The following is a 14,906-nucleotide window of genomic DNA, read 5'->3' on the forward strand; positions in this document are numbered from 1 at the left end:
AGTGCACCAGCATTCTTCAGCTGTTTACATACCTGTTAAGTCATTGAAATTTTCGCACAAAGTTGGCATGGGGCTTTTCTGTATGAATGTAGTGCACAAATGCCTCATTCTTTTTGTCAGCTTAGGGAGACGGAATTGAAGAGACTCCACTGAATAAATGTCCTCACCACAGTTTAGCTGTGAAAGCAAATACATGCAAGAATGTCTTAAAATAGGTGAAAGTAATTTTAATATACCATATCTCTATATCCTGATATGTGAGCATAAATGGTGGTATGATGACATAATGATAAACACTGGTCATGGACACATACTGGACAGATTTACTTTCAGTTAAAAAGAAGATTTTTACTCATTGTAAAATAGATTTCTCTGACTCCATTGGGGGACAGCGCGAGACATTGAGGGACAGTGTGAGAGACATTGGGGTATAGTAGGTGAGACTAGGAGTTTAGGCACTTAGACTTGTTTTAATCCACACATTGCTCCCCTACTATGCCCCTCCTCTCCTGCAGATACTTCAGTTTTGTCTAACCAAGCATAAGAGAAAAAGGCCAACAGGGCAAACATATAACCTTAAAACTCACCAATCAGAACTATTTACAGAGCAAAGGAGGGTGCGCAGTGTCCCCCAATGGAGTTAGAGAAATCGATTTACAGTGAGTAAAAATCTTCTTTTCTCTTTCCTACCATTGGGGGACACTGGCGACATACCCAAGCTGCCTCTAAGGGAGGGATTGCTCTGGAACGACTGCACGCAAAACACTGAGGCCAAAGCTCGCATCAGCAGATGCAAAGCCCTGCCACCTGTAGAATTTTTAAAATGTGTGGACAGACGACCAAGTTGCCGCTCTGCACAAAGGCCCATGACGTGCCGCCCAAGAAGCGCCAACAGCACTGGTAGAATGAGCTCTCAAAGTCACCGGGACAAACCAAGAGGCCCGAACATAAGCCAGCCTAATGGTGGAAGCGATCCAGTGGGCAAGAGACTGCTTGGAAACTGGCCAACCCCGCCTACGAGCATCATAAAGGACAAAAGGTCAACAGAACAACATCGAAGAGCACAAACCACAATTAGTAAAATTAACGAGTCATCCAAAGAAAGGGAAGGATGAAAGGCAGAAACCGCAATCTCTTGATTTAAGTGGCACCTGGACACTACCTTCGGAACAAAAGAAGGCTTGGTGCAAAGCAGCGCTCTATCCTCATGGAAAACCAAGAATGAAGGAGTGCAGTAGAGTGCTCCCAAATCCGAAACCCTACGAGCTGAAGCTATAGCCATAAGAAACACCCTCTTTTAAGTAAGATGCCTTAAGTCAATGTAATCCAGAGGTTCAAATGGAGGCTGGGTAAGTGCATTGAGCACCAATTTGAGGTCCCAAGGCTCCACTGGATGAATGAAGGGGGGCTGCACATGAAGAACCCCCTGAAGAAAAGTCTACACATGAAAAATAGGAAACTTCTTCACTAGTTTACACCATATGAAGGTTTCGTTCGGTGAGCGCTCCCTAGCTTCCTGTAACGGATGGGGGAAGGGGGATTGGATCTGCTGCCACTAATTACACACAGTGAGGATTTCCTGACACTCCTCGTATACAAAATAGAAAGAAAAGGTTGTGTGATGGGCGCAATTAAGGGGATAGGGTTTGGGATAACAATAGGAAAATGGGTTTTTCTGATGATATATGTACCGCTAAACAGTGTATTTTACCAAATTGTATGTGAAATCAACAAATGGCATAAGTCATTTATCGTCACAACATTCATTTACATAGCAGTGAAGAACACATGGTAATGGAATCAGTCTCTTTAGAAATATATGTATATGCAGCACATTGTGCGCAACTTATCTGATTCCCAGATCTCTATTAGTCCAGAATGTCTTTGACCTTAGTAGGTTTGCCGGTATGCATGCGTGCCGTTAAAACTCCTTACATCCTCATCGGAGCTTGTAGTGTTGATTATGCTCGTGTGTTAGAACATATGGAGAGGGAGGAGCAGAAAAAACATATGATGGTGTAGTACGTAATAATCGATGTTTATTAAAACATTAAAATCAAAACTCACATTTCATGTGAAATCGTGTTCCTCAAAAGGTATCTTTAGAGTTCCTTTTGTATCCCTTCACGTGCTCCTTCAGATATCAGTATACCTTTTCCCGGAGCCAGCCGTGCTGATGCTATGTACGGGCATACAGGGAATCCTAAGATGTTCAAAGAGGCGTGTCGGCTGTTTGGATTGGTCCAACGCGTTTCGTCACTGCTGTGACTTCATCAGGGGGTGTGACTACAATATGGGATCTGTCTTTTTATAGTGCTCGATTGAGTTCCAATCTTCAAGTCATATTGCATGTTAATCGCATCTATGTTTTACAAGTCACATGAATCAATTGGCATATGTTAAAAGTGATACTTAGCATATGTTACAAGTGATGTTTCTCCAGTTATACATTTGCATCACTAGCGTTTTAAGATATTTTATCAACCTGCTCTTATTTCTGTTGGACTTGGAATAGATCCTAAATGCACACGTTTAATATATCTGTCTATATATATGAATTTTTACATAATATTTAAACTTCTAAAATATCTATATATACAAACAAAATATACATGAATATGTACATAGTATTATCTTTCCATTAAGCAATGCATTCTGCCATTGTATGATCATGGAGAAAGGTGAAATGAAATAGAATTATTTTTTTTAAAATATAAGATACACAATGTTTTCTTGTGTTTTAATCTATAAAAAATTATAATATGATATGCCTTTAGGTGATATTTATAAAAAAGAGGAAAATTCAAAGTCTATTTTTAAACCAAATGGAACGAGTGTCCTCCTATTAAAAATCCATTTGGACTCTTCACAATTTAATCTTTTATCATAATTCCCTCCCCTCCAATCTTTTGTTAGATGTTTAATTGCCATAAACCTTAATCCTGTTGGGTCCCTGTTGTGAATTTCTTTGAAATGGTTTGATAGACTATGAGTTTCAAGACCTGCCTTAATGTTTCTAATATGCTCTGCTACTCTGGTTTTCAATTTTCTCGATGTGCGTCCTATATATTGAAGTCCGCATGGACAAATGATCATATATATCACACCCTTAGACTCACAAGACATACTTTCTTTTATCTTATATTTTGCTTTTGTGGTGTGTGATATGAACTCTTGAATGGGAGTTTTGTTGTCCATGATCCTGGCAGTCTCCCGCATGGCCCCTATGCTGCGAGTTCCCCCTTGGTGATTCAGATAAGCCACGGCCGTGGCATTGTCGGATTGAATCTGTAGAGGTCTTCCTAACAGAAAACTCTGTGCTTGCGTCAACGTCCGGTATACCGCTATGAGCTACAGGACGTTGATTGGAAGGGTGGCTTCCTGGGGTAACCAGAGACCATGGAATCTCAGGGACCCTGTTACCCTGCCCCAACCTAACAGACTTGCATCTGTTGCAACTAATGTCCATGACCAGGTTCGAAGAGACTGACCTTTATCCAGATTCTGTCTGGATAACCACCATGCCAGGGAAAGGCGAGTGGGTCTTGACATGCAGAAGACCTGCCTGTCTAAATGCACCCGGGAACCTGACCATTTCTGCAGAATCTCCCTCTGAAGAGGGCTAGAATGGAATTGTGCAAAAGGCACAGCCTTGAACACCGATACCATAGTTCCCGGGAGCTTCATGCAACTGAGGAGAGAGACCTCTCTCGGAGCCAGGAGGGTCCTGGTTTTGCGCCAGAGTGAGAGGACTTTGACCCAGAGAGTATATCTTCCGGAGGACAGTGTGCTGAATATGAGTTCCAAGAAACACATCTGCTGCGCTGGAATGAGAGATTACTTGGGTAAGCTCAGAACCTAGCCGTGTGCTTCCAGAAACTGAATTGTGATCTGGATGTGATGTTTTTTAGAGCGATGCCGACGGAGCCTTCAGAAGTAGATTGTCTAGATAAGGAATTATCGTGATTCCCCTCTGTCGCAGCAGCCCCGCCATGATTGCCATTATCTTGGTGAATACTCGGGGCACTGTCACTAGACCGAAAGGTAGGGCCTTGAACTGAAAGTGGGAGCTCTTTACCGCAAAGAGGAGAAGACACTGGTGTCCCCTCCATATTGGAACATGTAGGTAGGCATCTTTGATGTCTATGGAGGCTAGGAACTCTCCCTGCTCCAATTACGACTATGACAGTCCGAAGGGACTATATTCGAAAAGTCTTACCTTCTTGTTTAGAGACTGCAGATTTAAAATGGGACGGACTGACTTGTCCGATTTTGGCACCAGGAAGAGGCTGGAGTAAAACACCTGACCTCTTTCCCGCTGAAGGTCGTGAACAATAACCCCGGCTGCCAGCAGTTTCTGGATGGCTTGCTTAAGTGCCCTGCTCCTGAGGGGACAAAAGGGGAAGAGTTGTGGTGAAGAACCTCCGTTGTGGAAATTTGACCAGGTCAATGCCTTGTATCCAAATATCAGTGGTGGATGCCAACCACTGGCTTTGGAAGCGAAGACGAAGCGCCCTCACCACAGATTACCATGGAGGAAGTCTGGCAGGCTGCAGGCTTATCACCCGGTCTCGAGGTTCATCGCCTAACAGCGCCCCCTACCTCTTTCCGGCAAGTCTGTATTATGGCCGATCTAATCTCCCTCATGTGACCAACCTAAAGCTCTAATGGCAAACAAATAAGTTATGGCCTCTATATGCCTCTTGGCCTCTTTGTCTCTAGGGGAGGACTGCCGACAAAGAGGTGTAGGTAAGTGAGCCAGGCTGCTGCTTACCATCGCAGGGACCCAGAGTGAATAGAGTAGACACGCTATTACACCTCTGGGTCTTAGGATCGATCCCCACGCTGCACCTGAACGGGAAATGAAAATAAGAACATGTAAACCTAAAACTAACAAGTATAGGCAGGAGCCTATACCTAAGTGACCTATCTCCTAGGCACTTAAAAAAAAACCCTGAGGTATCTGCAGGAGAGGAGGGGCATAGTAGGGGAGGAGTGTGTGGATTAAAACAAGTCTAAGTGCCTAAACTCCTAGTCCAACATACTATACCCCAATGTCTCGCAGTGTCCCCAAATGGTGGGAAAGAGAAAAAGATTTATGCATGGCCATGCCTATAAAGTTGTCTTCATATATTTGAAGTTAACTGTAACTCTGTTGCAACCTTCCTCCTAGTTTTCAAGCAAAATTAATGCACATTTATTATGAAGGGGGATACATGTCAACCACAGTAATCATGAAATACATGTGAAATATATCTAAATATCTGTAGTCCCTTGACATTATAAAACATAACCTTATTTACAAAGTAACAGCAAACCTCTTCTTACACACAACAAGACTACATCATATCTCCTTTATTGTCTTACTGGTTCACTGCTTGCTCTCGTTAATGCAGCCTTCAGGATTGAGGTGAGCCATTGTACGGTGTTTCTTTTGACTTTTGAGTCTACTGCAGAGTCAGCGAAATCCAGTTTTTCTTCATGGACACTTTCTACTAATGCCGGACATGATGGTTCACATAGAGCAGAATCAAACTTCTTTGTGTATTTAAAGAGTGTCCTAAAAAGAGAGAGCTATAAGCATGAGCTTTATAGAATATGTAAAAGACTTTCACACTTAAACTGCGTCCAGTAATAATGGCTGGCTGCTTCTTAATTATTTACTGTGCTTACCATTATAGAATGCGTGAATGCAGCATATTGACTGTCTCAAACACTGAAATATTTACACAACTTCATTGGGATTGAAAAAGAGCAAGTTCTTACTTTCATTCATGTGTTTTTAAAATGTATACCAATATGAGTATGCATATTTATACATAGGGATGCATTTGAAACAAGACAAACATTGAACACTTTTAAATAAGCGGTGCACTTAAAATGGAGTTCAACCTATTACTTATCTACCCCCCCCCCCCCCATTACATTCTCCACCATTTTGTAAACATCACAGACACTGGAGAGTAAAGCTGCCTGATAGGGTAAGCAAACAGCGATTGCCAGATAAAGAAAAGGGTCACAACAAAGAGAGACTACCAAAGGGGAAGACTTACTTGTAGGAAATCACATTTGATTTGAATTCTCCTTTAAAAACAGCAACTCAGACTATTACCAATAACCTTTTATTTAAGTCCCCTCTTACCGATGGGTCTTTTCCACTGACTGCTTTATAGACCAAAAACTGACATCATTCCACCTGGATATTTTCACAAAATCCTACAAAAGATAGTACATCACTTGTCAGGTATATTTATTTTTCAGTATTAAAAATCTAAAAATTCTTATTTAAGGGTAAACAGATGTATACATCCCCCCAAGAATACACACTTCAATGGAATTTCTTTTAAATGAATCAATACTCCAAAGCAATACAGGTAGTGCAGCATAGAAACCTTGGCTGTGATAGAATCTATTTGTAGGTGAACAATAAATGCAGTAGCTGTAAACAGTGATGTGTAAAACAAGAAGAAACGTAAATTACTTGGAGACAACAGTTTAAATATTTTTTTTATGGAGGAATCCTGAGTTTACAATTAAAATGTTGTAAACATTGCAAATGATGTGAAAGATACATTAAAGTGAGAAACTGGATGGATAATTTACTTCTAGCCTGGGGAAAACCGGTGTTCAAGTGCTGCCTGCTGCCCCACACCACCTTAATTGTTACATTTACCACCCATCAGTTTGTAGTATGACACGGATCTCCAGAAGTGTTTTTTTGTGTGTTTAAAGTTACATTTGCATACATACTTTTAGCTCCTTTTCCACCGGATTACGTAATTCAAGGATTCTTGCTTGGACGGATGGCAAAAACTGATTATAATAATTGTATAGATTCCACAGCAGGCTGCAAAGTGAATCTACAATATAAAAAAAGCTAAATAAAAAACAATGTATGTTCACAACACATTGGGCTAATGGAATTGTAGGTAATAAACATAAAAATCTGAGTGGGAAGGAGAGTGAGGGGATTTGATGTGGTGCTGGACCAACTAACTTTAAACAAATCTAATGAAAAAATGAATGGAGATAAATATCTGTATTTAATGGATTCTTACAAAGGCCTTTGGTTTACTACCACTTTTAGGTCTTAAATGGGGAATTCAATTGTTACCCTCGAAAGCAACGTGTTCTATGCACCATTACCATTCAAATGGATATTTTAACCTGGATATCTTCTCACAGCACCCTGAGCTGTGAGCAAAAATCAGCGTTAAAAATTACCGTACTAACGGTAATCATGAACACTATTACTGTAGAAACACTGCCAATTGAATTCCCCCTTTAGAGTCTTCTCCATCATAAATACCCTTCTCAAGTGTGCCAGCAATGATGCATTTAACTTTCTATTCCAAGTGACATAGGTTCGGTCATTGCCAGGTTTATGTCCTAACTGATAGCTTAAAAATCAATTTACAACTAATTTCTCCAGTTTACTTTAATGCACATTTATATTTAACAGCCTAAAAAAAAAAACTGTCTACTAAAGCAAGCCTTTGAGCCTTCTAGACTTTGTACATGGGCCTATTCTATTCCATATATTTACAAGTACTGAGAAGTTGCTGCTGTTAATCAGGCAACAAACTTGCCAACATTGGCGGACAATATAGTATTGACAAAAGGCCAACATTGATTTTTCTTCTTGCATTGTGTAGGGCAGTAGCATTCTGGTTCCGTATGTATTATTTGTGCATTGCTTGCAAATCCAATGCTTTGCTTATTTTTGGTATACAAAACATATACATCATGTGCTAAATACTTTAAAGTCTAATAATAATCATATTAGTGTAACAAAATGTTTTTTGTTTTGTTTTAGAAATCTATGCCAAAACACACCTGTGTCCCAATTCAGGACACTTTACAATATAAACACAAAACAAACATTATCAGATGGTCTCCTAAATCAAACAATTACTTGCACAAACCAATTCCATACCTTTTTTGGTAGACTGTGGCACAAGCAATACATGACAGTGAAAAACCAGCAGCATCTGAAGACGTGAGTTGAATTCCCCCAGGGTGGAACCTTCAATAAATGCCTGGAGTGTCTTTGTAAGAGACTGCAATGTCTGCTCTTCACTGTTCTCTGCATACAGACAACAGAAAAAAACAAAACAATGTCAAACAACTCTTTTACACCAGATGAGTGACTAAGTCTGACGTATATAATATCACCTTGCTCCCCCTCCACTTCCAGGTATTTCTCAACCAACTGATAAATAGAGAACCAGTGCTTGTTGGCTTTCTCAGCATGTCGCCTCATAGTGTTGTCGAGACTCAGGGACCAGCAGCTATAAACAAACCAGGATTTATTATACAGAAGTGGTACAATGATGGAAAGCATTCAACCAATAAGAGAAAATGACAATAATAGCACTCTAACGTGTTAAATGTAACTAACCAGCAAAGCTTATTAACCAGGAATGAATGTAACCTTGTCAGTTGTAGTTAGAAGATATAGAAAATAAATGCACATAAAAATGAACTGCAGCCTAAAATTAGATAAAGCTTCTGGGCAACACAAACGCCTTCATTCATTGAACCAAATGGCAGGTCTTTTTAAACTGTACTTTGCAACACTGCGTGGACAGGCTCATCCTGAAATGCAGAAAATGCCAGAGATCTAAGTGGAGAGAAGATTGGTTCAGGGCTTTGTAGGTAAAAATGAAGAGTTTCCATTAGATTTTGTAGAGTAATCGGAGCCAGTGTAGGGATTAGCAGCGAGGGAAGGTGGAAAGAGAAAAATCAATCTCGTCACGCACTGGGGACGGATTGAAGTTGTGAAAGATGGATGATAATGCCAGATAGCAAGAAGTTACATTAGTTAAGGCGGAAGATTATGAGAGAGTGGATGAGTTGAGATTCAGAATACAGTGTCACCTTTTTGAAGGGATTTTAACATAATTAACAGGCTTCTTCACATATTTTATTTTAGCTTATAGACATCTTCCTCTAAGAGTAACTTATTTTATTAAAAACCACTAACTCTTGCTTGTCTAGAGCTGACAACAAGTGGTGTTCGCTGTGTACAGCTCCTAGTTTTATGGCTGCAAGATATTATACTCACAGCATGTGATGGGATTCCTGGGTATTGACTTCTCTGCACCCATCTGTAACCAACCATCATGTGCTATATTAGGATGGCACAATATGACAGATATTGTAGAATTTTGACTGGATTGCTTTACTCAGTATGGGAAAAGGGTTTTTACAGATTTGCCTTGGTGTTCTTCTTACTGTCAGTAACTTGCTGTTACGGATGACTCCTATTGGTGTTACTTGGACACTAGACATTCACGGACTATAAACTGAGCAAGACTGTGGTGTTCAAAATTACAGGAGAGAAGTTATTATTATTATTACCATTTATTTATAAAGCGCCACTAATTCCGCAGCGCTGTACAGAGAACTCACTCACATCAGTCCCTGTCCCATTGGAGCTTACAGTCTAAATTCCCTAACACACACAGACAGAGACTGAGACAGACAGAGGCACACGCACACAGACTAGGGTCAATTTTTGTTAGCAGCCCATTGACCTACCAGTATGTTTTTGGAGTGTGGGAGGAAACCGGAGGACCCGGAGGAAACCCACGCAAACACGGGGAGATCATACAAACTCCACACAGATAAGGCCATGGTCGGGGAATTGAACTCATGACCCCAGTGCCGTAAGGCAGAAGTGCTAACCACTGAGCCACCGTGCTGCCATCACCAGGCAGACAGCTTCCATTAACCGACAACTGGAACTTCTTACTTTTGAGTGGTATGTGTAGTTGCTTCTGCACCTCTTTGACTGTGGGTCATTCTTCCCAACAGCTTACTTTGGATCAGGACTGAAGCTAACTCAGCATGCTGGGTTCAATACTAAACAACTCTAAGACTGGAAGAATCATTATAGTGTTTGTTCTTATCTATAGGTCACAGGCTTTCAGTAAAGAATAAGCATTTGCCAGGAATAGAGCACAATTTTTAGGAAAAACAGTGTTCAAAAGACATGTTGCACACCATTAAAAGGAGTGATGATACAGACACACAGATATAATACACTCCTTAAATGGGGGTTTAAATTTGCATGGGTCCAAGTTGAGTCACTTTTCTTGCCCGCGGAGCAGCCTGGACTATTTCACACTTTTAACATTGTACTTGCTGATGGATCGCTCCCTCTTCAAGCACAGTTAGCCCAAATTACTTCCAGAACTTAGGCCCCCAGGTCTAGTGCCCCCTACAAGCTGAATACTGGCAAATGTAGGCCAATTTAGGCAGTGTGCTTACTGGGTCTCAACAGAGGTGAATGAAAGTAAATATAGGGAGCTTCAGGAGCTAGGCATTATTTAAGCATCCGCATAGTCCATGGACTGCCTATGTTATGATGGTACCCAAGAACAAGACACTTGCCCCTGCCTGGTAATCATGTTAGATTAGTTGGCCACAGTAAACTACATTTCCATTCATGACTTGTGTAAGGGATAATGGCAGATATCTCTGACCACAGAGGCTCAAGTACGGTTGGAATTTATCGCTCCATTTGGCCTACACAAGTTGAAGGCCACACTATTTGGGATGAACAAAGTGCAGGCCACTCTGCAGTCTAGTCTACTATTTGCTGGAAAGGTTTGAAGGCATTGCTCAAGCTTACACAGATGACACTGCCCTTTTTTAGAAGACCTGAGTTAACCATATAGAATAGTTTTTATGAATGAGTCAAGAGGAAAGTCTGATGATTAGCACAGACAAGTGTCTGATGAGGAGGATATCAGAGGTGCAGTATCTTGGCCTTTAACTGTTGTGTAAAAGCTTTTTTAACAGTCATCTCTGAGCAATAAACATCACTATAACTTATGATTGTGCTCTGTTCCTGTGATACACCGATATCTGATGTGTTCCTGTGACTTACAAAAAAGAGTTAACACACTCATTCATCTCCCAGCTGTCCTGTGTTGAACCCAGCATCAACACTCTGCCAAACAGCCAGCAGTCTTTATACGAAGTAAGCAGTCAAGACTATCCCATCAAAGTAACCAGCAAATAGGTCCAACAGCAGCTATAAAGACCACCCAAAAGCAAGTGGTTCAAAGTGCCTGGGAAGAATACTGGTGGTGGCAGAGACTGTTCCTCTACAAGTGAGGATGCCATCGCTGATTATCTGGTAGCCAAGTAGGATTTTTAAGTGTGGTCAGAAGTGGTATATTGAATGTGAGGGAACAGCAAAACAAATCTGTCAAACCATCTAAAGTATCTGCAATCCTCCTGGCATAGTGGTAAAGTAATTCCAATTTGTCACACAAACCGTAGTTGAGATCAGAGAGCTTAGAGCACACTGATGCCGGACATGCATATATGGTATTTCCACTGAGAAATTTCCAATAACTACCTTGCTTTTATGAACTACTCCTACTAGCAGCCTTATGTTCATGGCCCACTTAAGTGCTGTGTGTCAAGTTAACTATATTAGTGTCTATTTTATTTACATATACATCAAATTTAATAAAACTCTAAAAAAAAAAAACCAAACAAAAAGAACCTTATTTTGCTTCATTGTTTATTGATTCACCTTCCCTGCCACAGAAATGGGAAAGAAGAACTGACTGTCTATATAACTAACATTTCTCAGGTAGGGTGATCACAGCACGTTTATCTAACTCTGTGGCACAAGATATCCTATGTTAATTGAGAATCTGCCTAGACCCCAGGTAGGAGAGTGGCATAACTTGACCACTGCATTGTTTTATTGAGTTCACAGTAAGGAATCTTCCTAGCAGTAGGAACTGTCCCAGTGATAAACTGTACAGTTATTTAAGAATCAAAGGAGTACTGTAAATTGTATTTAAGTCCAATCTGAACAACCCACTGTGTAATGCAGCCTGAGTTACACCTTCGTGCCAAGTATTAATAAATGGATGAAATATGTTAAAAGCTCTGTCCTTGCGACTAGCCAGTGGAGAAATGAACTGCACATAAGCACAAAGTCCTTGTCTACTGTCCGAGACAAATCTAGTCCTGATTAGGTAGTTAAGTGCAGTTTACCCAATCTTCAAGATTGTACACCCTGATCACAAGATCAAACTGCTTTTGGCAGTATTCCATCTGTAACCGATCTCAAATTGTGCGTATGGTTCTGTGCATGTATAATTACTACCTGCTAATAGTTTAAGTTCTTTTAAGAACTACTATTGAGCAGTAAACACTATTTTTCTTAAAGAACCTTCTCTGTTCCTGAAACACGCCTATTATCTGCTGTATTCCTGTAACCTAAATTTAAGAGCTACCAAAGGAAGCAGTCAGGAGGAACCAGCAAGTGTCACATGCAAAGAGGTGCTGCAACAGCTATACACACCATCCAGAAGTAAGATGCCGGTGAAAAAGTTTGGTGGTAGTAGTGACTATTCTCCTACAACTGAGGGCACCACATTTAGTACCATCTATGTAGAAGCTAGTGGTGCAACAAACATTTAATAATGCACTCATCTGTCTACTGACATAAAACATATCAAAAGCGAAAACCTAGAATCAAGAGATAGATAGTGTACCTTTAAATATAAAGCAACCAGAAAAACATGATCTTACTTTAGCTCAAATTTCCTCCACTGGATAATAAGGTGAGTGATTTCATCAAGGTTTTTCCGCAAAGACAGAGTGCGGCTAGCATTTTCTTCCCAGTCCTAAAAATATATATAAAAATAAATAAATAAAAATATCAAACACTCCAAGTTATACGAAACATCTATAACGAATTCATTTTAGTATCTACAAAGAAAATATGGTCCTGAAAGTTCATGATTTACAAGCCACATGAAAGGAGGTGGGGTGGTGACCTAAAAGACAAATTTCATCACTATCCATTTTATTTAAAATACATCAAAATAGAAAATGGGTGTAGAAAATCACAGCAAAATGCAGAGGATAAAACACCCAAATTTCTGCAGTCATATGGATGTAACCTACTAGGGTAGCTCTGCTTAACTCAGTAGCAGCTTTTAAGCTGCAATCATCATGTCAAGTTTAACTGAAAAGGAGAATTTAAAATAAAAATATAACTGCACTGTATTATGATGGGGTTCAATGATCGGACTATATTACATTACATATTGAAAACTTAAATAGTATTTTAATTTTTAGGTTATGAAAGCAAAATTAGATTAAAATAGTAGGGCTCACTCCTTCAATTTTAATCATGATTATTTAAAGCACTTAAAAAATAATATCCTTAAACATTTCCCCCTACTGTAGATGGAGAAAATTCAACATAGGGTGACATAAAAACCTATTACAAAATATAGCTAGAAAGGAGTTTAGTGTTGAGGAGAAACAAAACATATGGGCACCAGAAATTGCAATCAAGCTATTTTCTTATACCACAGACAACTGGAAAGTAAAAATTTGAAAAGGTAGTATAAAAAGTGTTAATATTTGTAATAAAAGCAATGTCTTTGTGAATGTACTTACTTGAGACTTTGCTAGAAGCAGCTCTAAACCATTTAAGAATTTGGAAAGAGGGCTTGATAGCGCAAATCCTTGAATTCGATCAATTATAACCGTAAGCTGCAAACAATATACAAAGAAAAAAAAAAGTTTCATGCAACTCAATGATGAAGTTACTAAATGGCTAATTTGACAGATAAATAACATAGGAAAAAATCCACAAGCAGGAGATACACCATTTTTTCTTTCATTAAGCAAAATGATTACATTTGATTTTGTTGATTTATGCTGCAACATGTTTTATTAGTATGGACAATCCAAATCTTTGTGGAACATGCATACAAGCCATAATCCAAAGAAAGCAAGACGACAATCAACACTCAAAAATGCTTCAAAAACGATTGTATGGAATAAAAGCTGAAATGCTTTGTTGACATGATCTGTTAGTAAGGAGCTAAAGTTCTGCTTTTAGCTCAGTTATAAAGTACTTTGATTGGTAGATTGATCTCTCAATACATCGAACATCAGAATACACTATACAAATTCCACCAATACTCCAACCCAAAAATAAATGCAATTCCCAATAATAATCCCTCTGAAAATGAAAACCATTATTGAACATGGTAAAAAAGCAGTCTGAATATGATCCCTATCTGCCCAAGGTTGGTTTTCTTCCAAATGAACGAACAGCGTGCAAAAGGATCTGGAAGTGACCTGACTTTCTGGGATGAGAAGCCAGATTACTTGCAGATTCATTTAGGCCAAGCAGCCGAATCTCTTTGTTGCCACATTCCGCTGTAAGCAGATTGTGCCTCTACTGACCATGGGAAACGTTAATGGAGTAAAGAAAAACTGGAGTAATAACATGGTTACAAACCAATTTTTTATTTCTAATATGTTTCTTATTCTCAAGTTTACTTTATATACATAACTTGACTAACCTCAAAACTATGAAAGTAAAGAAGTGCATTCAATATATGGCCATACCCAAGGTAATTCCCAACAGATGCTGCGATACGGAGGTTGCAATTATGGAAATTACCTGGAGAAAATAGGATTTTTATAATTACGTAAAATCCGTTTCTCTTAGTCCACTGGGGACATGGACATGGCAAACTGGCACTTTAAAAACTTTGTTAACTAACTCTAGCTCCTCCTCCATACCCCACTACCTGTTAGCTTCAGTTTAAGATAACCAGATACCAGGAAAAAAAACAAACCATTATCTTAAAAAACAAGACATGTCAAACATTAGGAGAAACAAGAGCATCAAGGGTAGGCGCCTGGTGTACCCTAACAGACTAAGAAACGGATTTTACATTTTTATACATAAGTTTAAAAATTTTATTTTCTCTAGCCTCCCTTGGGGGACACTGTGGACATCCCAAAGCCGCAATCACGGGTGGGAATGCACAGAAGAATCGCCATGAAGCACCTTTCTCCCAAAACTTGCAACCCAGAATACAAACACATTAAACCTGTAA

The 14,906-nt window shown here is 39.6% G+C and overlaps 1 protein-coding gene across 1 annotated transcript in view; it reads right to left on the reverse strand.

Annotated features, from left to right (window-relative positions):
- Positions 1 to 14,906, reverse strand: part of MDN1 (midasin AAA ATPase 1) — a 258,414-nt gene that overhangs the window by 48,029 nt on the left and 195,479 nt on the right. Inside the window, exons 67-74 of the mRNA XM_075202780.1 lie at positions 13,447 to 13,542; positions 12,568 to 12,662; positions 8,176 to 8,291; positions 7,937 to 8,086; positions 6,751 to 6,860; positions 6,143 to 6,216; positions 5,368 to 5,560; positions 33 to 177 (exon numbers count right to left, since the gene is read on the reverse strand). Of these exons, the coding sequence (XP_075058881.1) occupies positions 33 to 177; positions 5,368 to 5,560; positions 6,143 to 6,216; positions 6,751 to 6,860; positions 7,937 to 8,086; positions 8,176 to 8,291; positions 12,568 to 12,662; positions 13,447 to 13,542 (979 nt within the window). The remainder of the gene's footprint in view (positions 1 to 32; positions 178 to 5,367; positions 5,561 to 6,142; positions 6,217 to 6,750; positions 6,861 to 7,936; positions 8,087 to 8,175; positions 8,292 to 12,567; positions 12,663 to 13,446; positions 13,543 to 14,906) is intronic.

Source organism: Mixophyes fleayi, chromosome 3 (assembly GCF_038048845.1).
Source record: "Mixophyes fleayi isolate aMixFle1 chromosome 3, aMixFle1.hap1, whole genome shotgun sequence".
In the NCBI taxonomy this organism is placed as follows: Eukaryota; Metazoa; Chordata; class Amphibia; order Anura; family Limnodynastidae; genus Mixophyes; species Mixophyes fleayi.